Source organism: Eublepharis macularius, chromosome 2 (genome assembly GCF_028583425.1).
Source record: "Eublepharis macularius isolate TG4126 chromosome 2, MPM_Emac_v1.0, whole genome shotgun sequence".
NCBI classification, from domain to species: Eukaryota; Metazoa; Chordata; class Lepidosauria; order Squamata; family Eublepharidae; genus Eublepharis; species Eublepharis macularius.
Genome location: NC_072791.1, coordinates 178,018,557 through 178,045,720, shown reverse-complemented (window position 1 = coordinate 178,045,720; position 27,164 = coordinate 178,018,557). Strand labels below are relative to the sequence as shown.

At 43.7% G+C, this 27,164-nt stretch overlaps 1 protein-coding gene across 1 annotated transcript in view; it reads left to right on the top strand.

The window, feature by feature from the left end:
* The window catches only part of LRP1B (LDL receptor related protein 1B), a 1,076,743-nt gene that overhangs the window by 699,174 nt on the left and 350,405 nt on the right, over nucleotides 1-27,164 (top strand). The window contains exons 28-31 of the mRNA XM_054970106.1: nucleotides 2,512-2,643; nucleotides 6,931-7,158; nucleotides 18,044-18,218; nucleotides 21,013-21,107. Coding sequence (XP_054826081.1) covers nucleotides 2,512-2,643; nucleotides 6,931-7,158; nucleotides 18,044-18,218; nucleotides 21,013-21,107 — 630 coding nt within the window. The remainder of the gene's footprint in view (nucleotides 1-2,511; nucleotides 2,644-6,930; nucleotides 7,159-18,043; nucleotides 18,219-21,012; nucleotides 21,108-27,164) is intronic.

Here is a 27,164-nt window from a genome sequence, read left to right as displayed (position 1 = left end):
GTCAAACAACTACTCCCTCCCTGCTTCTTTGCTTGTCTACAGTTGACAGTAGCTCCCCCACCCCCACTCCTCCCTGGGGCAGCCCCATAGGGAAATGGCTACTCTGAGGATCCGCCAGATGTCTCTACTCTGTTGGGAGTAGAAATGTGCACAAACCAGAAAAAAATGAACCATGCTGTTCATGGTTTGTCGTATTTCATGAACCACAAACTTTCACAAACCTGCCCTGGTTCATGAACCAGTTTGTTTGGTTCGTGAAAACGTCACATCTAGGTCAGCAAATCATCACTTCCAGCAGAAGGCCACTTCCAGGTCAGCAGAAGGTCTGCAGGAGTCCATCCCCTGTTGCCTAGGAAACTGATTGATCGGCACCAGGCTGACTGCAGTGACAAACCAAAAAAATTAACCAAACGAGCCAGCCTAAAGTTCGTGGCGATTTGTGAGAAATGGGCTGTGACGAACTGGCAGTTCGCAAACCATGAACCAGCCTGGTTCATCACGAACTTTGGTTCGTATTTCATTTCATGCCCATTTCTAGTTGGGAGACTTGGCCCCTGAATGGAATGGGGGTCCATTGATCCCATGGGAGCCACTGCCACATGCAAGCCTTGGTTTCTGTCAGTAAAAGGCTGGGGAGAGGGCCAGGGAGAGGGCCATTTTCAAGGCTGTTTTGACCTTTGAGAGAGGACTCATCGGAGCCAGGCCCAGCAGCAACCATGGGGGGACTTAAACCTTGCAGTTTGCATAACTCACCCAGGACTGGCTGCTTGCTGCTATTCAACAGCAGCTACCCCAAGAGAGTCGTCAAGTCGCCTCTGACCTAGGGCGACTCTGTGAATGAAAGACCTCCAAAACATCCTATCATTAACAGACTTGCTTAGATCCTGCAAACTGTAGGACGTGGCTTCTTTAATTGAATCCAGCTATCTTGTTTTAGGCCTTCCACTTTTCCTAGTATTAATGGACTTTTCTAGCGAATCTTGTCTTCCATGATGGGACCAAAGTAGTAGTAGGTGATATAAAAATCCTCTACCTGAGAGCCTGGAGAGTTGCTGACAGTCAAAGTAGGCAATACTGGTGTTAATAGGTTAAGGTTTGACTCAGTATAAGGCAACTCTGTGTGTAGATTTACAAAATCAAAAAAAGTCCAGTAGCACCTTTAAGACTAACCAATTTTATTATAGCATAAGCTTTCGAGAATCAAGTTCTCTTCGTCAGATGCCTGATCAAAACTGGGCAGATACAGAAGAGGAGGGGGAAAGAGAGGGAAGGAGGGGAGCATAAATCACAAGAAGGCAGAATGCAATTAGCATAGAGGCAATCAAAACATTCCTTTGCTTGGAAATGTAAACATTTCCTTTTGGTGTGCAGTCAGTTTGTAGCAGTGAAGGTATCCAATTCCTATGTAGTATAAGCCTTCGGTAACCACAGCTCTCCCTGCCAGTTGCATCTGACAAAGAGAACTGTGGTCCCCGAAAGCTCACACCAGGCGTCACTGGGCTCCCCCAGATCACGCCTCTGTAAAGAGAATCTGTTACCTGTGGTAATGTGATAACCATTCATAGTCTCTATTCAGTCCCCGCTTGACAGAGTCAAATTTGCATATGAATTCCAATTCAGCAGCCTCCCGTTGGATTTTGTTTTTGAAAGGTTTCTGTTGAACCACAGCGACCTTTAAGTCTTTGGTGGAATGTCCTGGTAGATTGAAATGTTCTCCCACTGGTTTTTGGACGTTTCCATTTCTAATGTCAGATTTGTGTCCATTTATTCTTTTGCGTAGAGGTTGGCTGGTTTGTCCAATGTACAGAGCAGAGGGACATTGTTGGCACATGAGGGCATATATCAGATTGGAGGATGAGCAGCTGTAAGAGCCAGAGACAGTGTAGTTGATGCCATTGGGTCCTGTAATTGTATTCCCTGGGTAGATATAGGGGCAGAGCTGGCATCTGGGTCTGTTGCAGGGCTTGGTACCTGTGCTGGTGACTCTGCTGGCCGATTCATGATTGTAAGTGAGAAGTCGTTTAAGATTGGGGGGCTGTCTGTAGGCAAGGAAAGGTCTTCCACCCAGGGCTTCTGAGAGAGAGGTATCATTTTCCAGGATGGGTTGTAGCTCACTGATGATACGTTGGATGGGTTTGAGCTGGTTAGTCTTAAAGGTGCTACTGGACTTTTTTTTGATTTTGCTACTACAGACTAACACGGCTAACTCCTCTGTATCTATGTAGATTTACAGTTTGCAGTTATTCCTGCTGTTTCACATAGTGTTCTTTTCCTACAAGAAACAATGAGGAAAGGAGCTTGGCTATTTATCCTTCTCCTCTTTCCTCTCTACCCCATCCCTAATAAAAAGTTTCTCTAGTTTTGTTTTTATTTTCCATTATCTATTTGGCAAATTCTTTGATCTTCTTCAGAAGAGAAATCAACATATTGTGCTACATAGATCCAACTGTATGTTGAAGAGTCACATGTTATTGCCATAAAGAAGTCTCAGTTTACACTTTATAATTCTAGCTCCCAATCCTTGTGCGGCTAACAACGGCAGAGGTCCATGCTCTCATATGTGCCTAATCAATCACAACAGAAGTGCAGCGTGTGCATGTCCTCACCTAATGAAACTGTCTACAGACAAGAAGATGTGTTACGGTAAGTTTCTTAATTTTTTTTCACATGTAAATATTTATTCCCCCCATCCTGGTGTATTAATTTTAAGATTTTAAATTGGGACACTGCAGAAATCCTGTGCAAAGCTATTTATTAATAACTTTTCATACTTCCTCTTGCTTCACATAAACCAATCGATTGATCTGGTGTATTCAGCTTGTGAAGCTTTGATATGTATTGCTTTCTCTATCCCCTCCCGCCTCTTTATTGCTGATGTATATAGTTTGTTAGCAAAACTTATCTCTGCAGAACAGGGAGATTTGCAAGTGGAAAGGGCATCATCTGAAAATGATGATGCTGGTAAACTGCATAATGAAAAGTACTTAATACTTTTAATCTCTACTTGCTCTTCCTCTGAAGTCATTTTAACATCATTTGGAACTTTAGAAGTAGTCTATGAAGCAGACAGCCTCTCAGGAGAAGAAATATATTAAAACTAATAGATAATAGATGCAGAAATAATTCTCAAGTTTTCATCCTTCCGCCAAGTTTTTTTAAAACATTTTATTTACTCATTTATTATGTGTGGATCCTACCAGTTTTTCCAGTTGAGATAAGTCTCTTGTTTAACCAGCCACCCCCAACACAAAGGTTGTGCTTGGAATCACTGGGCATAGGACTAGGCTACAACAAGAAGAGGCCCTAGGCAAAATCACCTTTAATCTTTAGCCCTGTTCCCAGCTTACAATGATATACATACAGTCCTTTTACAGTGTACATCTAATTTGTCTTGTTTATGTTTGTGGAATAATCTCATGTTACATTCAAAGCATCAGGGCTTTTTTCTGGGGAAAGAGGTAGGGGAACTCTCACTTGGAGCAACTCCCGGGAGGAGGTGGCGTCCCTGTCACTACATGCACATGCGTGTAGCGTACACGCACTCCCAGGACTGCGTGATGATGTCACTTCTGGGAAGTGACATTATCACGCAGGCCATGGCTGACCTGGGAGCACTCCCGTGCTCTACAAGGGGCCCGATTTGGCCCGGATCAGGATAAATTTGGTCCAGATCGGGCCTGAATTGGCCTGGAACAGGCCACTGCGGCACAAAGGAGCACTCCCCCACCTGGCAGCAGCTTGATCCTGGCCATTTACGGCCCAGATTGGATCAAAATGGGCCCAAAATGACCTAGATTGGGCCCAAATCAGCCTGGAACTGGCTGCTGCCACATGGGAGAGAACTCCCCCTCCTGGCAGCGGGCCAATCCTGGCTCTTTCAGGCCTGATTCTGGCTGTTTAGGGCCTAAATTGGGCCAAAAAACCCTGAAATGGTCAGGACAAGGCCCAAATTGGCCTGGAATGGACTGCTTCTGCATTGGAGAGCACTCGCGCCCTGGCAGCGGCCCATATGAGGCCATTTTGGACCCAAACCAGGCTGTTTGGGGCCTGATTCAGCCTGGATCAGGCTGCTGCTGAGTGGGGAGGACTCCCCCGCTTGGCAGCAGTCCATTCCAGACCGTTCCACCACCATCTCACTGCATGTGCTTCCCTCCCTCTCAGGAGCAGGCTTACCTTAATGGCCATTTGCTCCAGGGGAACTGATCTCCGTCTGGAAATCAGGGGGCAGGGTCACCACACACACAGAGGTGCCAGAATATCATTACAGATTGTTCCGGCAGAAAAAAAGCCATGCATGTACCAATGAATGTGTGTTTGAAACTACACAATTTTCCAGGTACCAGTATAGGGTTAAAAAGAGCATCTTTGTCAGATTTAGCTTCTAAATGCTACTGAGAATTCCCAGTTACAAATGAGCATGCTCAATAGCAGCAACTGAAGCAGTAAGTGAACATTTGCCCTTTCTATTGCCCACAAGTTCTGTCAGAATGTTCCAAATTGTAGAAAATATAGTCTATATGACCCTAATTAGTGGAAGGAGGCTTATAGACTGTGTAATGTGCAAGTTAACACACAACCAGAGCAGAATCATCTAGATGAGGAGAGTAATTGTGAGTTTTTATGAAAAATCTGTACTGTTCCAAAATAATTTAAATAATAAATAAATAATTGGAAGAACAGAGTATGCTCATTCTCGCCTATTGTAGCCACTACCCTTACTTGCCTTATTGGCTATCAAAAAGAGATTTTTCCACTCAAATACCATGTTTCAGAGTAGAGTTATCCCAATCCAATTAGAAATGTTGCTTATGACAAGACAGCTCAAAAGAGAATAAAATACTCAGTACCCTAGATTTGCATAGAGTGCATTCACTGTATTTGTAGTTAGTCCTAAGAGCAGAGAATAAAGAAATAAATACTGTATTTGCAGTTCTACTCTCCGTGTTTACACAAATCATCCTCACATAAATCATTTTGGGAAGAATGTTTATTCCATGGATTGCTCCCCGCCCCCCAGTTGGAATGAAGAGGCAGACATAAGTGTTGGGAATTAATGGGATGCTTTATTAAATAACAACATATCTGTCAACACAGCAAGGGTACAGTAGTACAGATCAGGCTCAGGGGTCGCTCTTGGACCTCCACCCTGACCAGTCTGGGTGAGCCATCCATCGTATAGCTGGGACCAGCCTGGCCAAGTGATGTAGTCCCCCCCCTTAAAGCTCCACCCCCTGACCGTAAAGCTGGGGGAGGACTGGCTTGTCCAGGGGTTTCCCACCAGGGTGTCTGTCCTCACCACTGGACTGCGAAGCAGCCAGCTGCTCCTGCTGAATCCACCTCAGATGGTCTACGAGATTGCTCTACCTGATCATGAGGCACAGCTGCTGTGCTGAGAGGTGGAGCAGACTTATAAGGCCCCTGTCTCCACCCCTCCAGCATTCCCTGGATGCCTGGGAAAGCCCACTGCCTCCCCCTCTGTCAGGGAGGCAAATCCTGGCCCCCAGTCAAGCGGTTATTGCTGCAGCAGGGAGTGCCACAATATTTGTTGGTGGAAGTGGCTACTTGGAACATGCAAAATGTTTTGTGACGGTGAGTACACCCAGTTTATCTGCGTGGGTATACACTGCTGTAGCATAGTGGTTAAGTGGTTGGGCTGCAAGTCAGCACTCTGCTGGTTTGAATCCCATTACTGCCATGAACTCAGCAGGTACCCTTGGGTAAGTCACTCCTTTCAGCCCCAGATCAAAAGCTGTATTATGGGGATAATAATAACACTGTTTTTGTTCACCACTCTGAATGAGCACTAATCTGTCTAGAACAAAGCACACAGTTCTTTGGTTAGGTTACGTTATGTTACATTACATTATGATATGTTACGTTATTCCACGAGATGTTTGGGCAAGAATTTTTTTGGTCCCTCACCAATTAAGATTTTATCCAAGATTCTAGGAGTCTCATACCTTAGTATATGGCATATTCCAAGTAGTGTGTCTGTTTGCAACTTTCCAACTGTTTTCCTGTCTATACTAATATTGCTTAGATGTTTAGTTGATCCTTTTGGAATTGCACCCAGCGCTCATCATCATCATCATCATCATCATCATCATCATCATCACACCCACCCCCACCCCCACCCCCAAAATGGGTCGAGAAGGAATAGGATGTTTCGGGGCATGGAAGAATAGCAAATAAATAGAACATTGCACTTCCCTCCAGGAACACATAGGAAATACAACCTCTGAGTATTTACAGAATAAAGTCGGGAGGATGTTGGGGCTTTGGAGAGGTACAAGCCATTTTCCACAACCAGCCACACTGCCACACTGTTGTTGCCGTCTGTCTTCTCAAAGACAGAACACCTCTGAGCATGTGCAGAGTGCACCTGCAAATTTTTTTGCCATTTTTTTTCTGCTGTTGTTGCTGACGTTTTCTTCAATGAGGAACATGTAGGAAAAAGGCCTCTGAACATGTACAGAGGGGCGGCTTATAAGAGAAGGATGGTTTAAGCTTGAAATGGCTACAACCTTCCTACCAGCACCAAGCACACTGTCAGAATAGAGCTGCTGCCATCTCTCCTCCAAATTCTGCAGCCAAAGACACAGACGGCATTAGGGCACTGGTAGCCTTCTGATAAGGAACTAGTATAATGCTAACGTATTCTTATGGCTATGCCATTTCTGTTGCACAGTCTGTCAGGTGTCTGCCACCATCCTCTGCAGGTTGCAATTTCCAACAAACGTACCATTTCATGTGTGCAGTCTGTCAGAAACAGCATCCCACCAGCTTCCTCCACAGGGTACAACTTTACATTTGTTGGCAGTGCTTCACGTTCTTGCAAACTTAATTTCAATAAATCATATATGATAGGTATGATAACTGAAATCCACTGATTACTATGTACCTATGAAATAACATCTTTCATTCTTACAGAAATGAAGACCTTTCTTCTTTATGCACGCCGTACAGAAATAAGAGGGGTTGACATAGAGAACCCATACTTCAATTATATAACAGCCTTCACTGTTCCTGACATTGATGATGTAACAGTTGTGGATTTTGATGCAGTAGAGGAACGTTTATACTGGACCGATGTAAAGACACAAACTATAAAACGGGCCTTCATTAATGGTACTGGCTTACAAACTGTCATATCAAGAGGTAAACATGTATATTCTTTTATATTTCATATAAGTATGAAAGTGTTAATTTATATTCGATACATTGCAATTGCAAACAAAAATGTGATGTGATCAGGAAAAACACACCTTTGTCAAGATAACTTACCAAAAGCATACTCTCACTACAGATTACAAATAGTTTAATTTCTTAAACTATTCTTTATCCACAGAGTCATAAGAACTTTAATTTAGATATTCATGAACTAGGAATGTTCAGTGAAATTATCTTAGTGCTTTCACCAACTATAATTCTCAGGATTATTTTGGGGAAGTCACGGCATTTAAACCAGTATAAAACCGGTATGTAATGCTGTTGTTTCCCAATATAATCTTACAAGTTTGGAGTGCATTGCTTGAGCAGCTTAATTTTTAAAACTAAATTTGACTCTGTAAATCATGGCAGCAATCTAGAAAAGTAAACATGTTAACAGATCTTTGAAATTTTGAAATGACATTTTTTAAGATTGAATATGATGGCCTGCTTCATCTTTATTTGTGCATAGACACCAAACTGTGGACTTGTAGTTATGTTCAGAGATTCTGAATAGGATAGCTCACCTGTTTGGAGAGATGAAACAAAATGCAAAGCTCACCCATATAGCTGATCAGTGCTATTTAGATTTTCTGACCAATGCTATTTGTATGCGTCCCTAACTGGGAGGGATCATATTAGGCTATTTGTGAATGCAGTTTCCCATTCAGCAAGGGCTTAAGGCAGCTTGTTCATGACAGCTAAAAATATTTTGTGTGTTGCATGCCATTGTGAGTCAGACAGAACATTATTTACACTTAAGCCCAATTCTGACATTATTGAGGGCCAAATATATCCCATGGTCCTCAGGTAGCATCTGGGTTCACCATGAGGACTTTCAACCAGACATGTACTGTAAGTTCCCCATTGTGAACTCAATTCCGAGGAACATAGGGGCCCAATTCAGATTGGGACTGCAGTGCTAGGATGTTTGTGTGTGCATGTGTGATAGTAGAATGACTGGGCCTCAGTGGTTGGATCACTAATTCAATATAACATTGTAATAGTTTTAAAAAAACACAAGAAGTGAACTGCAGTTTGGTTGATATATTTTGCAAGACACTTGTAGTATCTCAATTGTGCCAAGTGATTCTTGGAATCTATAGCATGAAGGGGTAACTTGGCATATCTCATGAAATCGCAAGTATTTGGAGTGTTCTGGAATGGGCCTTAATAAAAAGACTGGCACTCAGAAGTATCAGACTATACTTCATTAGTGGTCATTTCACAAGAAAACGCTCTTCCTGTTATCATTAATATACCTTCTTGTTTACCACATTGACCAGATCTTTTCTATCATAATGCCTGTAGTGGTGACCAGTTCCCCTTCAAGTCCTGATTTCTACCACCACCACAGATGGAATTTGCCCTTGACCTCTAGGACCAACTTGGTACTATACTTTTGACAAAATCTGGGCACACTCCTGTCTCCTATTTCTATCATGCTTTGGTTCCCACTCTAAAAGAAAATATTGTTTTCTTTCTGTACTTTGTTTGCTTACCTATAACCATGGATTGAATGTTTGTCCAAGATTGCTTTTGCCTGGCCTGAGATAACAAGTTGTGTAAGCAGCCTGTCTGACCACATGGCATGCCTTTCTCTTTTAGATTAATTTGCTGCTGAGCCCCTGGATGTCTGCAACCTTGCTGGGCTCTCTGTTGGATCCCAAGATTGATAGCTATAGACCTGTCCCTGTCCTGCCTCCTCTCTGTTCCTCTCTACAAATGAGCTTACTTGCACTGCTTTTTGTCCCCCCAGTTGGAATAAAGAGGCAGACACAAGGCTTGGGTAATAAAGGGCCACTTTTATTTATGGCAACAGCATGAACTGCAACAACTAAAACCTGGCAAGAGCCTAACCAGCGGTACAGGTCAAGCCCTGGGGTCACTCCCCTGGACCCCACCTTGACCTGTCTGGGAGAGACCCACTGCCACGGATGCGAGCCATCCAAATCCATGGCTGGAATCTGGCTGGCCTGGCAGATGGTTTCTCCCTTAAAGCTCCAAGCACCCCCGCCATGGAGCATGAGGGGAGGACTTGTCCAGGGGATCCCACCAGGCAGCCTGCCCTCTCAACTGGTCGCTATAAGGTATGCTAGCCGATCCTGACAGGCTCCTAATATCCCCACCAATGGGGATGTGCCAAGAGTACTCACCATCCTGCTAACATCCCCCCAACTAAATCCTACCAGTCATGGCCTATACAGCACCATGTAGCCAAATAGCCACAGCTCCAGCAAGCAGTACAGGGTAGGCAAAAAAAACTTCCTTCCCCAAGGCCAATCAGGAAAAAAAAAGAAAAATTCCTACCTGGCTCCAAAAAGGCAACCAGTCTGAACCTGCACTGCCAGTGTGCGAGCGGGTGGGCCAAGCATGAGGCAGCAAATGCCATTATGGGGGCTGGGCAGCCTCTTAAGGCTCCTAGCCCCGCCCCCACCACGTGATCCTACGAGGCTTGGGGAACGCTGCTGCTCATCCTCCGCGGCGGCAAATGTGGCCCCCGGCCTCAAGCCTTTGGCTGCCCGCCAGGTGAGGGCCGTATTGCCCCACCCCCAGTCAAAATAAAGAGGCAGACACAAGGCTTGAGTAGTAAAGGGCCACTTTTGTTTATGGCAACAGCATAAACTGCAACAACTAAAACCTGGCAAGGGCCTAACCAGTGGTACAGGTCAAGCCCTGGGATCACTCCCCTGGACCCTGCCTTGACCTGTCTGGGTGAGACCCACTGCCCCGGATGCAAGCCATCCAAGTGCATGGCTGGTATCCGGCCAGCCTGGCGGATGGTTTCCCCCTTAAAGTTCCAAGCACCCCTGCCCTGGAGCACGAAGGAAGGACTTGTCCAGGGGATCCCACCAGGCAGCCTGCTCTCTCAACTGGCCACTGTAAAGCATGCCAGCCGATCCTGGCAGGACCCTAATATCCCCACCAATGGGGATGTGCCAAGTGTACTCACTGTCCCGCTAACATCCCCCCAGCTAAATCCTGCCAACGCTAAGGCTGAGCCTCTGCTCGGGCCTTTGTACCCCACAGGTGACTTAATGCAAGACGCAGCCCTTGCCTCAGGTCATCTAAAAATATGTTGTTGCCTGCCACTGAAAGGTGGACCCCATCGCTTCTGTAGAGGTTGGCCAAACAGGCCTTAATCCTAGGATGGGGAAGATAAATGCCCAACCCATTCCCCAAAGCTAACTGGAGGGCCATATTAGCCCTGCGCCGAGCCCCCTCTATCCCTTTGGGGTCCAAAGCATCACACCACACCCGGCGCTGAAGTATCTCTGACCAAATGAGTAAGATGCCAGGCCACTGCTTGCTAATCCATTGCAAATCAGCCTATGCCTGCAAACTAAGGGCCTTACCCTTTGTAAGCCCAAGGTCATTACCTCCCAGGTGAATGACCAGTATGTCAGGTAGAGGACCACTCCTCCTCTCAAACAGCAAAGGCAGCAGCCCTGGCCACCTTAGGCCCCGGCAGCCCTGCCACTCAACTGTAGCCCACTCACTCAATTGGGACCCAATTGCCGTCCTCTTGGCTTGGTGGCCCGCCCAAAAAACCATGCTGTGTCTGCATATAAGGATCTGTAGCCTTCCATAGCAAAACAGCACCTAAAGAAAAAACAAGTCAGTTGAGGTTCCCAGCGCCCAGTGGATGAATGTACGACCAATAAGCCTTGGACCTCCACCGGCCCACCTGCTGGATAACCTGACTAGGGTAGCCCATGGCCGCAGCTGTCAAGGCTGCCCCAATCCTAAAGGAATGGGTGCCAAATTTAACATTCTGCAGACCCAATTTTGTCAGAGCCCATCCCGTATTTAGTCAAGGGTGCTCCATCAATGTGATGACACAATAACCCCCCGTCATCCCCCCCGAAGTGCAATGTACTGCTTCAGAGCCAAGACTGGGCACAACTCTATGTCCACACAAGGAGCCGGCTGAATAACTGACCCCTGCTGTAACTGACCCGTCTTGGAACACCTAATCCTTAAAGTGACATCCCCCACAAACTTTACATCTGAGGCCATTAAGGCCCACCCAGAGTCATCCTTAACAAAGTGGGCCACCAATTCACTTATTCTAAGAACCTCCCAAACAGCTGTCAGCGCAGCTGCATGAAATAAAGCCGCCTCATAACCAGAGCAGCACACTGATCCCCATATCACACTAAGGCCACTTAGGACGTCCAGAGTCATAGACTCCTATCATCCCTTGGTCTGGCTGCCTCCCGGGACCAACCCTCTAGCATCTTCCTAAGGCGGAAATCTGCAGTGGTTTCTGCAAACACCCGGACTTTGCTGGTGAATGCTAATGCCACCAGCTGTCCCCAATTGACTTTACCGCTAAGCCCTTCACCCTCAGTTGAACGCAGAACTGCATAAGGTGATCAACTGGGAGTGGCCATACCTGTTGCAGACCCTGCTCATTCCTAAACCCCAAAAAGTGCCTCACCGCATGATCATAGGACCTCTGTGTGCTGGGAGCAATGGCTAGCTGGATGGCCCTGTAGGCTTCAACCTTCCAAGCTGCCATAGTTCCTGTGGCATCAGGGCGGGCATTGGGTCAGCCTCTGGGGCAAGCTGATGAAATCTTTCTATCTGTAGGTGAGACAAAGCGACCTCCACCCCATTATCCAACTCTGTGGCATGCTTGGCCATGAACACAATGTTCAATTTAAAGCAGCTAAAAGTGAAAGCTCTAACTAGCCTCATGACCCTTTGTGACTTAGAGGTAAGGGAGTTCACGACATGAACTACCGCCAGATTGTCACGCCAGAAATGCATGGTGTGATTGGCAAGCTCCCAGCCCCATAGGAATACTGCAACTAGGATAGAGGAAAAATTCAAGGAAAGTGAGGCCCAGCTCAACCCAATCTGCTGGCCGCTGCTCTGCAAACTAGTGCACTCAGAAAAACACCCCAAATCCCGGAGAGCCAGAGGCGTCAGAGTGCACCTGCAACTCCGCTTCCAGCAAAAGGTCGTTCCTCCAAAAGGAGATGCCATTAAATGCCTGCAGAAATTCATCCGAAACCATAAGGTGTTCCCTGATCCTGGCATCTTTCCTGAGCCTGTGATGGGGAAGCCTTAGTTTGCCCATGGTGTTGCAGAGACGCCTTGAGAAAGCCCAGCCAGGAGCCACCACTCTACAAGCAAAGTTTAAGTGGCCTACAAGCTGCTGTAACTCAGTCAGAGATACTCTATGCTGCTCTATGCTTCCCTGAGGTCGGTTAGCTTTTCCAGTGGCAGCCTGGAGGTTTGATGGACAGTGTCCAGTTCAATGCCCAGAAAAGTGAGGGCAGTGGCAGGGCCTTCAGTTTTTTCATGGGCCAAGGGGGGCCCCAATTGTGCTGCTAGATTAACAAAGCCTTCCAAGAGTCGGGTGCATTGACCGGTTCCAGAAGGCCCCACGAAAAAGTAATCATCCAGATAATGAACGGTGTCCCAACAGTGAAATTAGTGACACAATGCCCATTCAAGGAAGGAGCTGAAGCGTTCAAAGGTCGCACATGAAATCGAGCACCCCATGGGTAATGCTCTGTCCATGTAGAAACGGTCTTTAAAAGAGAAACCCAACAGCTCAAAATCCTCTGGATGAACTGGGAGAAGGCGAAATGCTGACTTAATGTTGCAGTTGGCCATCTCGGTGCCCTGTCCACAACGCCTAACAACCTTGACTGCCTGAACAAAGGACGTGTACCTCATTGAGCAAAGGTGGTCAGGGATGGCATCATTAACTGATCTACCCCTGGGTTAAGAAAGGTGGTGTGTCAGCCAGAACTCGCCTGCTGCCTTTTTTGGCACCACACCCAAGGGGGATACCCGCAAACGTGGGACTGGTGGAGCCGCAAAGGGGCCCAACACCCAGCCCTCGGCACACTCCTTGGCAATCTTTTCCTTAACGATTCCTTCCATACCGGCCACTGATCGAAGACTGGCTGCCATGAAAGGGGCCATAAAACCAAACCGAAACCCATTGAACAAAAAAAAAGTGTCTTCCCTCTTAGGGTAACTATCCAAGAGGCATTTAAATTCCTTCAGCTTTATTGGGCTGGGACACTTTACCAGCTTGCTGCTGGGAGTTACCTCTGGCCCCACCCCCCTGTTTGCCCCAGCCTCCTCTATAGTGCCTAGGACAGAAGTGAAAGGAGTGGGAGCCCCCACACATTGGGCATTCATGCTTGAACCTGCATGGTTTCCTTGCGCATGTTCTCTGATAAGCGAAGTCCCAGCACAACAGCTGTGCTTGAACTGGCTGACGCGCGAACCCGCAGGTACTGGGAGTAGCAGAGGACCGCCTGCAAAAATGTTGGCCACTGTCAGAGCAGTCTGTAAGATTAGCCTTTGCAGGGGCCATCATCTGCACCCAAAGCTGCTGGAGAATCTTATCCCACGGCAAAGCAGGGTTCATAGCTGCCCTCATATGAAATTCTTCATCGTACTGCATCCACGCAGCACCAACGAAGCCGGTGTACCCTTTGTATATTATATCCAGGTCCTGGAAAAGAGATGCAGCCCTCCATGGCTGTGCCCTAACAATTACTCCTGAGTAAATCAGGAACCCAGGGAGCCAATTGGCCCAGGTACGATTGACCCGGCGCCGTTTCAGCTGCTCCTTGTCCCTATCATCAAGATCCTCCTTGTCTTTCTTCTCCAGTTCCCTGTAGAGAAGGGAGAAGATGTCAATAAACTCTCCTTTCAAAATCTTGTTCCTAGTAGTTTGAGTAAAATGATCACCCAAGGGTAGGGCAGTGTCCCCAAATGGAAGGGCCCGATAAGGAACCAAGCCATAAGAGGTCGTTCCTGAAAAGGGGAAACCCCAAGGGGAAGCGTAACCAGGCCAAGTGGAAGAAGGACCAGGCAATGACTGGCCATCAAAACCCTGCCAAGAGGTGGTTCCCATATGTGTCAATGCACCTGGATCAGTTTTAGCAGACTGTCCACCCCATAACTGATTGTTCCATGCAGGCCCAGCCCCATGGGCACTTTGCATGATGTTCTGCTGCATACCAGCCAGATTTGCCATAGCTGAGGGCGCTGGAGCATTGGCCTGACCCCAGGGCCCCCATGGCCATCCACCACCCTGCTGACACAAAGGAGACTTACCATCCACCACCGGGTCCACAGCAACAGCCACCAGTTCAGCATCAGTCATCCAGCCAGGATCGACTCCAGAAGGCTCACCAATGCCAGACGTACCTTCCATAGTTTGGCTCCTTGTTGCATCTGCACCTACTGATGTAGAAGGCCCCCCAAAGGGCAGAAAGTCTATTAAGCACTTCAGCCTGAAAAGCTGCTGCCGATGTCAGCCTAACAGACGTACTTTGCTTCGCACCCCCTGTCCCTACTACACCTCCAACTTGCTCAAAGGCGCTATACGGTTCACAATGGCGTGACGATCAGAAGCTTCATCTGAAGATGGCAAAGTAGGAGGGGGCCTCTTTGGAGTGGGCTTCTTGACCAGTTTCTTGCCCTTAGAGGGGCCAAACTCTTTTTTGGGTGGCATGGTTAAGTGTTTTTACTGCTTTATTAATACTAAGAACAACAGCAACTACTACGACGACGACGACGGCTACTACTACTACTACTACTACTACTACTATTATTACAAGCAAAGTCATCTAAGCAAAACCAAGAAAGTCTCCCAAACAGGCTTCTGGGGCTGAATTATTATTTGTTAGGCACCAAATGTTAGGCAACAGATTTGTTAGGCACCAAATGCTTTCCTGCTTGTTCTAAAATGGCTGCCACTTATGCCTGCCAGGAAGAGGACCAGTACCCCAAAAATGGTCACCAACTATGTTATGAAGTGAGGCAACAAGCCCCCCAAATAGGCGCTGATTATGTTATGCAGTAAGGCAACAAGCCCCTAAAATGGCCTCCCTCTCCATATGAGGAGATTGGACAGATAAACCGAAAGCCCTCTGCAGGACAAACAGCCTGCCACAAACCCACATCCAACTCAGGCTTAGGCTGACCTTCCCCTACCCTGAGGTAAAACTTCTCCTCTTTAAGCCTATGAAGCTGTATACTGGGCTGGGAAGCCTCTGGTAGCGTGGTTGATGTTAAGCTTCAACTTTCCTTCTTGTCCCACCCTTAGGAAATATTAAAAATAGTTACCCGGCCAAGTCTTAGTAGGGGACAGATCAGGGATTTGTGCTTCCCTTTAGCAGAAACTGGCACACAAGGCTTGGGGAGGTTCAAAAGGTTTATTTACAGAAGGTTAAAGTCAAAAGGCAGGTAGGCAGGTGTTTGAACTGAAGAAACAGAAAGGTTTTTGTACAGGAACTTCACTGGTGTGAGGCACAAAACACTTGGTATAACACTAGGTTGCTGGCTTCTTTCAGAGGTTGACAACTGCTTCACAAATGTTTCTCTTTTAAAGCACAGACGCAGCACGACTTTCCCCTCTCTCCAGACTTAAGGGTGCTCCACTGAGACAAACCCTTACTAGATACTGGGCAGGTGTTATAGTTATGAGCTATAACCCTGTTCCTGGCACTGAAGGGGAGACTCCTTTCTACCCACTTCCTTGGCCCACTATAATTCCCAGATCTCTCAAGTCTAAGCAGGAGTTAGTGCTGGTTTTTCCCACTTTAGTCCGAGGACTAACAGTGCTTCACAAACATTACTTCCTCTCACAGAGGATTCTCTGGCTGACCCTCTTTGGTCAAAAGCCAGGCTCCAACTCCCTTTCACTTTCTTGTTTACTCTCCAACTCCAACTGACAGCTTCCCCAACATTCCATCCCCAACTGCCATTTCAGGCTAGCCACATGGGGTGGGGGAAGGAAACGTGTTAATCATAGCTCACTGACTGGAAATCTCAGCATCTGAAGCTGAGTCCATCACACAGCCATAAAGAAGGAAAGGGGGTGGGGGGGCAGCAGTAATCACCAGCCAAATAACTATCACACCAAAAAGAATGGGAGGGAGGTGGGCTGAATATACTTGTGCAAGCCCGCCTAGTATGCTCCCACTGCACCCAAACCTCTCATAATCCAGCACTAAAGGAGCGAGAGTGTAAGGAAAAAAACTCCCAAAACTGCCCCCGAGAGGGAGAAGGCACCAACATCCCCTTTCCCAGGATGTTGAAAACCACCCCCCCCATTACCACAGGGGATGCGAGGTACAACTGCCCCACTGCCATGCAGCTAAGGAAAGGCTGGAGTAGCCCCCAAAGCTGGTGAAACAACGCCAGTCAGAAAAGCGGGCGCGCACAGCCAGATGGCCCAGCGGCCATCTGGAACAGAGCCAGATGGCCCAGCGGCTGCGTTCCATGCCGCACTGCTTCTTGCCACCTTTCAACTGTTCGGGCTGCCCCAGCTGTGCAAACTGTGCCGTGTCACTTCCTTCCACGCCACCTCGAGCTGACCTGAAGGCCTCCCAAGTGCTTGGGGAAGAGGAGGAAAAAAACGTCCGCTCTATCTGAGCATGAGGCAGCAAGTGCCATTACGGGGGCTGGGCACCCTCTTAAGGCACCTAGCCCCGCCCCCACCATATGACCCTATGAGGCTGGGGGAACACTGCCGCTCATTTTCTGCGGTGCAAATGCAGCCCCCGGCCTCAAGCCTTTGGCTGCCAGCCGGGTGAGGGCCGTATTGGTGCTTGAAATCACTCATCTAGATTTGTTAATCCCACCCCCAACTTTGATATTTTATATGATTACCCTTTAATAAAGCTTATTTCTGATTTGTATTCTTGCCATGTTCTCTGAATATCCCTTTAAGCACTTCTAACTTTACAATAGTGTTTTACTTATTAGTCAAGGTTTCTTATTGCTAGTGTGCGGTCATTGTTTCCTTTGGGCTTTAGAGTTACTGGCTCTGGGAGCCATTTGAGAGTATTGTTCCACAGGACATTTTGCATCATCCCTTGTTATAACCTGAGGCCAATTTTTGGAAGGGGCATCTTTAATGAAGGAGGCAGATCAAATTTGCATGAACACATGCTTAAAATATTCATGTGCCTGATTACATGCGGTAACACATTGGCTGGGACCCAGAGCAGCATTTCTGCAGTCATGGATATTTCCACTCAAAAATTATGATTTATCTCATCTCCCCTGCCCTGCAATAACAAGGGAGAATGGTGAACACCAAGAACAGCATTTCAGGAGGCCTTTCGGATTGCAACAGGGAGAGGGGAGATGAGAAAATCACAATCATGAGTAGAAATCCTTGTGAGTGACTACAGAATAACTTCTCTGGGACCAAGCCTCTGATTATCCAATAAAGTCTGAAAGTTGGATATTTTTTACTAGGGGCATGCACATTTATTTTTATTTTATTTGTCTCATTAATGTACTTCTCGGTGCTAACTTATTTGTTATTGCATCCATTCTTTCTTGTTTTTCAAATATTTTCAGCGAGAAACGTATGGAAAGAGCATGCGGTTAAGATGTAACCTTTTTGTTTTTCAACTTGCCTGCTGAAAAAGATCTGCATGAGTTCTTTGTCTCACAGTTCATAGCATCCAATCTTAAATTTAGGAGTCTGAAGCAGTTTCACACATTCTTCACCAAACTAATATCCTGCAATTAGTTTTTTATTACTGGTGTCGGTAGAACAGGGCAAGGCTAGAAAGTGCAGCAAATAGGATTTTGTTTACTATAATTTCAGTGTTAATTTAGTGTTGCATATGTTCAGTATAAAAAAAACCCTGATCTGATATAAAGTTTTAAACCAAAGTTTAACCTGTTTAAAATAATAGAGATGAAATAGCAATGTGTAGCTGTTGATAAGAAATTGCAATATATTTTGGAAAAAGAAATAGCTTATATCAAAAATCAAAAATTTACTGGAAGAGCAGTTTGAGCAAGTCTTTTGCTGTTTTATGTTTTACAGACATTCAGAGTATTCGTGGACTGGCTGTAGATTGGTTATCACGTAATTTATACTGGATTAGTTCAGAATTTGATGAAACACAAATTAACGTAGCACATTTAGATGGCTCATTAAAAACTTCAATTATACATGGAATTGATAAACCACAATGTCTTGCTGTTCACCCAGCTAAAGGGTAAAGTATATATATTTTCAACAGTAGATTTATAATACTGTAACCTTAAACAGGAATCTTGTAGCACCTTAACAACTAACAAAATTTTATTCCAGCACCAGCTTTCATGGGCTAGAGATCACTTCTTTGGGTGTAATGATTGCTTACTTGGTCATGAAAGGTACTATTAAATATAAATTATATAAAACTCAAATCTAATCATGAAAAATAGACTATTCATTGCTAAGTTAGTTAACATTGGTAATTAGTGGTAAGTCCCATATTTTGGTCAGAGTGTCGTTTTTGTTTTTAATCTCAATATAAGTTTAAACATTTCTAGTATTAACTAAATTAGCAGTGAATGGTCTCTGTATTACAGATGCTAATTAATTTGGCAGTTAATGGTCTTTGTATTGTAGATTTCAACTACTTTAGTACAATTTGTGAATGGTCATTGAATTTTTCCTGACTAGATTTGAATTTTACAAAGTTACATTTCACCCTATGCCACAAGATTACTGTTTATTTTTGCTGCAACAGAATAATACTGAAATTATTGTAAACTGAATGTATTTGATATAGCATTAGGGTGTGATTTTACAGTGTCATACCTAGTGAAGTTTTAAGATACTGTAGAAATTTACCTGCCTCCCTGGCTTTGAAAAATGTGACAGGAATGAAGTAAACCCTTCAGTGAAGCAAAGCCAACATAATATTTTCACCATACAGCCATTCTATTGTGATGGGACAGCCAAAAAGTCTTCCTCCGCCACCACTCAGATATCCTTCCCATTAGATTCTCATGTAAACAACAAATATTGTTGAAAACCTTCCTATTCACTTGATTGGGGTGAGGAAAATTATGCAAACTGGACATGAGAGAGCTCAGCTGTTTAAAGAAAGAACTCCCACCTGAAATCATTGTGTGATGGGAGGGATAGCTCACAGTACTTCCTCATCTAGCTTTTTCATTGCTTGGTTAATAATAACATAACATTTGATGTATACACCACCCATCAGGACAACTTAAAACCCACTCAATATGAACTGGGGCTGAATCACAGTATAACTGAAACCCTTATTTCCTGCAGTTAGATCATGATTTAGAAGTTAGTAGAGGGAGGGTATTTTGTCATACCAAAAAAAGAGAATAGTCAGAACAGAATGTTTTAGAAGCTATACTTGGGGAGTAGAAATTCTTGCAAACACAATACGATAAATGTTGTTTGAATGTGTCTTACTCAGTTCTAATTAGACTGCAGAAAATAATGGGAAAAGAATTAACTCCTACACAGTGGAAGAGAGAGATCCTTCCCCTTCCTCCAGTATCGCAACCTTCCTCTTACTCTAAAATTGCAACTTTGTAGCTAGAAGAGGAAGGTGGAGGCAATTTTGTTTGATTCTCTCTCCTTCCTACAGTTGCCCCCTATCTCATGATATTTTCTCCATGAGATCCCTCCAACTCATAGCATCAGCTTGCTGGGAGGGGCAGGAAGAAATGAGATTGCTATGAGAAGGCAGGAAAAATCAGCTTGCACTTCATAGGACCCAACCCAAAGAAAATACATTTTTGTTACTTGATTTAAAAACTTGATTCTACAGGATTTATAGAATAAAACTGTTAAATATATTGGTGTATAATATAAGTATTATATTTGCATATTTCTACTGAAATTTTTGCATCTGACTATGAAACTGAAAATTATGAAATGCATAAAGTATGTAATGGGCATACTTTACAAAATTCCTGAACAAAAGATGCACACAGAAATTCCAGTTTTGGGTCATTACCATGATTTTCTGGAAGGGTAAGAGAAAGATGCTTGGAAATTATAAAATCCCATCCACTGAAAAAAACCCTCTACTACTGTCTTACTCCTTTGTGGAGACGGAACCTCTTTTTGTCTCTGCTACTAGCAGCTGGGGTTATCTTGTTCAGTGGCCCATAGAACTGGAACCCTTGATCCAATTTCCTTGAAACTCGGGAGTTCTTTAATGGACAGGCAACAGTTACTTTGCAGCAATTCTGGTGTCATTTGGTTGAAATGACACCAGACGCCATTCCAGCCAAGAAAGGTCCTCCAAAGGGCATAATGGCAGGCCTGTGGGACAGAGGTGGGTTCTGCAAAGGAAGCTTCCCTCACTTTGTCAAAGAGACAACAGACTACAACAAGGAGGGATGGCAAACATAGCATTTTCAGTGCAAAGCTTAAAAAATGTCATTCAATCACTGTAGGAGTAGGAAAATAATGTAGAAGGTTTTTTTAAAAAATGCCAATGGCTGGCTGGAGCTCTCCTTCTAGGCTGCCACTTCACAACCATTTTAGGAATCCCTAGAGAGAGGTGTGGCTGTGCAGAGAGGCATCTACTTTTGATGTTGTAAAATCTACCCCTTTTGTTCGATCTTCTTGAAACTTATGGGCTATTTAGATTAGAGGCAGTACTATGTACTGTACAAATTTGGTGTCATTATCTTTATACACAGCTGCTCCATACCTTTTAAAAGATTCACCATTGAAAGTAATGATCCTGAAATACAAGAACCCAAAAAACCCACCACATGGATTGGAATCCTAAAATGACAGTGTCCAACATGAACGTAACCAGTTACGGAGCTCTCCCTGCCCTTACCTCCAAATATTAATGAATAATCATTTTTTTCTTGGTGCACACCCCTGGAATGTAATGCATATGTGCAAAATACAATACAATGAACACTGTTTTAATGTTCTTTCTATGACTAGGTTTTAGAAATTAATTAAAAATTTAATGAAATTCAGTACTACTATGTTCTCTCTCTTCTGTTTTCCTTAAGAAAGCTTTATTGGACTGATGGAAATACCATTAATGTGGCAAATATGGATGGCAGCAACATAAAAATACTGTTTCAGAATCAAAAAGATCCCGTTGGTAAGTAAATAAATACAATTATTTTCATATATGTCTTTAAAATAAAAGTTACCTAAGTAATATCTGTGTGCATAATGTGCAAATAGTAAGAAAAACTGATGCAAAAAAGTTAGATAAGCCTCCTGTTTGTTTGTGAGAATGAAAAAGCAGAGAATGAGGGATTGTCAAACAATTAGAATACCAAAATAAATGGCTATTAGTTGCCTCAGCTGAGCAGGCATGTTCACTTTGGTAGAATATTATATTACTGAAATTTCAATGTGGCATTTGTTGCCTGTTTAGAAATCTACAGGTTAAGGAAATATCCTGGGTGGGATGCAAGCAATAAAAATAACAACGTATCAGTTCAGTCAGTGTCTCAAAGCCCTAACCAGCTTGGCACACCAAATTCTAAATGGCTTTTTTAAAAAGTCCTAAATTTCCTGCTGACTAAATACAAGTACATAACCAGAAATTTTTAGGGTGAGGAAGCATGAGTACACTGAGTGGGGGCTAGAGTCTTCAGGCCCCCATCAGTCTAAACCATGAGACTCATTGGATGAGGCCTGATGAAACGTGGCATCCAGAGATGTCGTGACATAAGGCCTGGTGATGTCACATTAAATAGTTTATGAATACTATACTTATACAGTGTTAGGTATGTACCACATAATATTGATATGTGCTTTAGAAGAGGCAGGATATCTACCAGAAGAAAAATAAAAATAATGTGGACATTAACTAAGTGCTAAATGTAAAATGTAGTTGAGCTTTTAGTGCCAGTTATTGTCTCCCATTTCTAATTTACATATGCAGTAGCTATCACAAGTAGGCCCGTATAGAATTTTTAGCAGAAGCCATATCTCTGCAATATAACATATGATCAGTAGTCCAGGGGAAAGGATTTTGCTTATGATTGCACTAGGAGACATTTTATTTAATTAGTATTTTCTCAAAGAGATGTTGCAAGATATAAGGTGGGACTCAAGACTATACTGAGAATGATGAGGGTGGAAGAGAACAATTCATCAGTAACTTCATGACTAAAACTGGAGATTCCTAACTTTTACCTGCTTGGAAATTACTTCCTTCAATCTAGAAATTACCCTCTGTTATTGGATACTGCATAGTAAGGGCCTACCGCGGTGCACATATGCAGTGTTTGCTTTCTCAGCATTCAGAGAATTGATTATTCTTGCCTTAGATTATTTATAGGCTCCTTCAGTACTTCATTATCTGTTACAAAAGGATCTGGAGTTTAAACATTAAAATGTCTAAGCATTATGCTTCTTCAGTCCTTCAGATATAATCCCAGATTTGCTTTTTAAAGGAGAGTGTGAGCTTGACATTGGTTGTTCATTGGCAAGTAAAAGCCGTTCTGCACATGTTCAGAGGCATACATTCCTTTATGCAGGCAAGTTACAGCAGTGGTTAAGTGGTTGGGTTGTGAATCAGCACTCTGCTGCTTTGAATCCCACTACTGCCATGAGCACAGTTGGTGGCCTTGGGTATGCCACTCCTCTCAGCCCCAGCTCCCTGGCTTTCCCGTAGGCGTAAATAATAACTCTGACTGCATTCATCTTTCTGAGTTGGGGCACTAATCTGTCCAGAAGAGTGGTATATTAGCACAGATTACTATTATCAAAGTACCACTCTGAATTAAATTAAGCTTTCATTTTCTGTTCCGGCCCATGGCACCATCTACTCTTAAGACAAATTTCCCACTGCAAACAGAAGAGGAACTCCCCAAATAGTATAGAATTCACTCCAGTTTTCTGTCCATTGTCTTCACTTATCACTGTGAATATTATAGAGGAGAAAACCTCAGAAGAAAAAGTGAGAGGATAGACCACATGAATTAGGAATAGGCTAACTGACTCAGCTCCTGCCCTGTTACAACTTCTCTACTCCTATTCTATCCAGGCAATCAGGCCAAACTTGCAGATTTCCCTTTGTTTCCACAATGAAAAGGACTAGAGGCTTCTTTTGAAAATGAAAACTGGGAATTCAGAGATAGGGCATATTGCTGGGGAATGCTGTTCCCAGATCTCTCCCCAATAGGTACAAACCTGATCATATTGGAATACTGGCTTTAGTCTTCCTTCCCCTTTAGAAGTAGGTACAAAATTGTATACAATTCTGAGGTACCTTGAGACAAAAGGGAAACATATGGGTTGTTATTTGAATATCTATTATGTCTACCAGCTGTGTCAATGGCTAACCACAATTTTAGGCCTGCCAAATGAAATGTAGCCCACCAGACATATATGGTTGCCCACCATGAATTGATAAACTTCCTGTTTATACCTTTCAACACTTGCCACATAATTGTATCACTAGTAGAGGTGGGCATGGACTGACGGCCCGTGGTCCATCAGTTTTCATGGACCAGGGACCATGAACTTGTCACACACCAGCCCATTCATGGACAGGTTCATTGGTCCGTGGTCCGTCACTTCTGGAGGGCTAGGACCGCCCCCTTTGCACTCAGAGATGCCAAACTCGCATCAAAGCTTCAGCAAGCTCTCCTCCAGACACCCTCCAAGTTTGGCCAAGATTGCATTTCGGAGGTCCAAGTTACAGACCTACAAAGCAGCCACCCTTAGGAAACTTCCAGAAGATAGAATTGCAGCACTAAAAACTTGTAATGAAGCAAAATCAAGGTTTTGAGGGCTAAGATTGGTGTTCCCATAGCTGCAGAACATCCACCCCTTCATTGCCTAGGGAATTAATTCTTCCTCCTTGTTCACAGAGCAGAATGGGAGCTCTCTGGTTGGCAGGCAGAGCTGCCTATCAAGGTTTTGAGGGCTAAGATTGTGTTCCTATGGCTGCAGAATGTCCACCCCTCCATTGCCTAGGGAATTGATTCTTCCTCCTTGCTCACATAGAGCAGAATGGGAGCTCTCTGGCAGAGCTGCCTATCAAGTTTTTAAGGTCTGCAGAAGGTCTGCAGACATCCCCTCCGTTGCCTAGGGAATTGATAGATCAGAGCCATGTCTGAACTCACAGACCATGGACTGACGGACCGGCCCAAATGAACCAAAGGTTGTGAAAAGGGTGAGTCCCACAAACCGTGTGTTTGCAAACCACAAACTGGGCCGGACTGTGTCAAATTTAGGTCATTTTATGGACTGTGCTCACCTCTAATCGCTAGTCTGATGAGTTGCTATTACAAAGTTGTAATCACATGGAGGTAATGTTTACTTGAGTAAGAATAAAACAGAAGTCCAGTGGCACCTTACAGACCAACAATATTCATTTTTGCACGAGCTTTTGTTAATCAAACCTCAGTTCTTCAGGTGCATTGTAAGCTCTCAATCAGGAAAGCTCACGTTGGAAATAGTCTTTGAGGAGCTACTATTTGCTACAATAGACTAATACAACTATTCCTCTAGAATAATGTGAACCAGAGCCAGCATATGAATAATATATATGTATGACCACCATCGTATCCGTGCTGGAACTTGTTCTCAAAACTGCCGACACTTTTGCAGAAATCAAGGATACAACCACACATGGACAACTGTTCACACAATCAGTGCCTTCATGTAGTTTAGTTAATATGGAGTTTGATTGTGTGAAGTTCCAATAATATGTGAAATGGCTTGCATTCCATGCCACTTCAAGAACCTAGTGCTTTAAGTGGCATAGAAACCGTCAACCAAAATCTCAACAATTTTTTTGTTGGCTATGCACCCATAGATATAATTATGATGTCTTCTGTAGTTGCTTAGGCAATCCAAAAAGGCTATCACAAGCCATTTGCCTGTTTTTTGTATTTAAATGGTTTAGATTTTTTTTCTTCTCCCCTTTTTATGTTTAAGAATTTTCTGCAAACATGTGAGATCCCCCAGGTTTACAGAAACCTCTCCCCTATTTGTACTTGGCTCCATTGTGTGGATTTTTTGATCTGTGATCTGACACCAAGTTCAGAATTAAATAGACAGATTTATTAAGTGTCTCTACGATAGTCCTTTTATTGGATTGGACACTTCATCTATGAAGTGTTTCTATGATTGTCCTTTTATTGGATTTACTGATTTAAAAAAAAATAAAGTCCGGTCTGACTTGATGTTTAGAGGATAGGAATCTTTTTAATAGCATTGAAAATACCACAATCTAGAACTGAATAGAGATATTAATTTTTTTTATCTGAACCCTTCCTTGAATTATTTTTTGGTTTTCAGTTGATGGTTGTTTTGAAAAAGAGTGTTCAGTAATTGACTACTTTATGCTGTGTCTCGTTGATTTTTAAAAATCCATATGCCCAGCAAACTAGAAATACAAGTGCATCATAATCTTGTCAGAACACCCATCTTACATTTTATGAGTTTGTATTCCTACTGAGTGAATAATTGCAGTCTTCAGGCAGTTTTGGCTGAATGAATGTTGCTTCTTTTGAATAAGAATCTGTATTCCAAGTAAATCTGCTGTTAAATATTCCCAAAATAGATTTATTACTCAGTTTTAGATATTATTGAAGACAAAATGTTTGAGTATATTAATTATTTAAAATATACTTTCTTGATACGATTTTTTTTCAAAATATGTAATCAAAAATAGATATGTAGTTTCATTCCTCTGTTTTGTATGTGAATACCTAGAGATTAAATTAAACCTACTTTTTCAGATAGACAGAAATTGCAGATAATGTTTTTCTATTTAGCCTTCAATATATCAAGCTAGGAGGAGGCTAATTCACATCTTAATTCAGTAGCCAAGATACCAGAAGAACTATTCCTGTGGCATCAGGGCCTGGACATAACTAATGAAAGGGAACCTCCTAAAATGTTACCAGCTCATGCTTGGGAAATTTCTGTTGATCTGGGAGTAGAACCTGTGGAATGTTCAGTTTGGGAGAGGAATGGGAGTGGGGATGTGACTCAATATAGGGGAGGGGGTGGGGATATGATATAATGTGGTCTACCTCTGAAGAGCTGCCATTTTCTCCAGGGGAACTGATCTCTGTTGTCTTGTGATTATTTGTACTTCTGGGAGAACTGTAGGCCCCACCTTGAGGTTGGTAACCGTAGCAGAACTTTGAGTTGAAATGGGAAGAAACCTTCAACAAAAGAGGCTAGGAATGGCTAGGATGGGCCTAAACATGGTCTGAATCATATATTGGTTCTCCCTCCCGGCACCGACCAGATCCCAGCCTTTCTGGACTCAATCCCTGCGGAAATGGGCTCCAAATGGCCATTTCATCCCCGAAATGGGCCCAAAATGGCCATTTTGGGCCTGTTTCAGCTGAATCAGGGCCGAAATGGCCGGCACCGACCCAATCTGGGCCATTTTGGTCCCAATCTGGGCCATTTCGGGGTGGTCAGCTGAACATAAATTGTTGCTCACATGGAAGATATACTAATAGTGTTCATACTACTGAGTCAAGTACATGTAATGTTGTTGGATGATCTTTCTAACTTAATTTAGTCTTGGTCTCCTTATACAATTCTGCAGTCCTCCCTTTTTCTTTTTATCCTGTCATCTTAGAACTCCATCACTCATTGCTAACTTCTTAGACACACATGTCTTTCAATCTTGCCAACTCATCTTTAACATTTGGGGTCAGAAGTGACTTAATGGCACATAACACATATTATATTGATTATTTGTTGATCACAGTGCTTTGAGCCTGGGCCTTTTCTGTTATGACTCCACTGCTATGGAAGAGCATCCCAGGAGGGGTGAGGCAGGCACCACCCTTTGGGTCTTTTGCTGGGGCTGTAAGACAAAATTATTTAAAAGTATTGTTTGCAGTTAGAATATTTGAATCACTTTAACTATGTGTTTTAATTAAGATTAATATTTTTATATTTTATTCATTGCTGTTATCCGCCTTGGATAACAATACTTTTTCTCATAGCATGTTCAGGCAAATACATAACTTATTTTGTAGGGTAACTTGTATTGGGCAAATACCTGTATGGATTATGTTTGAATTGTGCCTGAAACAAGCTTTAAGCTAATACAGAATTGATTACTACTAGGCACACAATCCATAAAGTTGAAACGCCAGTGTTGTTTTTGTTTTTCTTGACTGTGAATTAAAAAAAATATCTTAGGTGGGTATTTGATTTC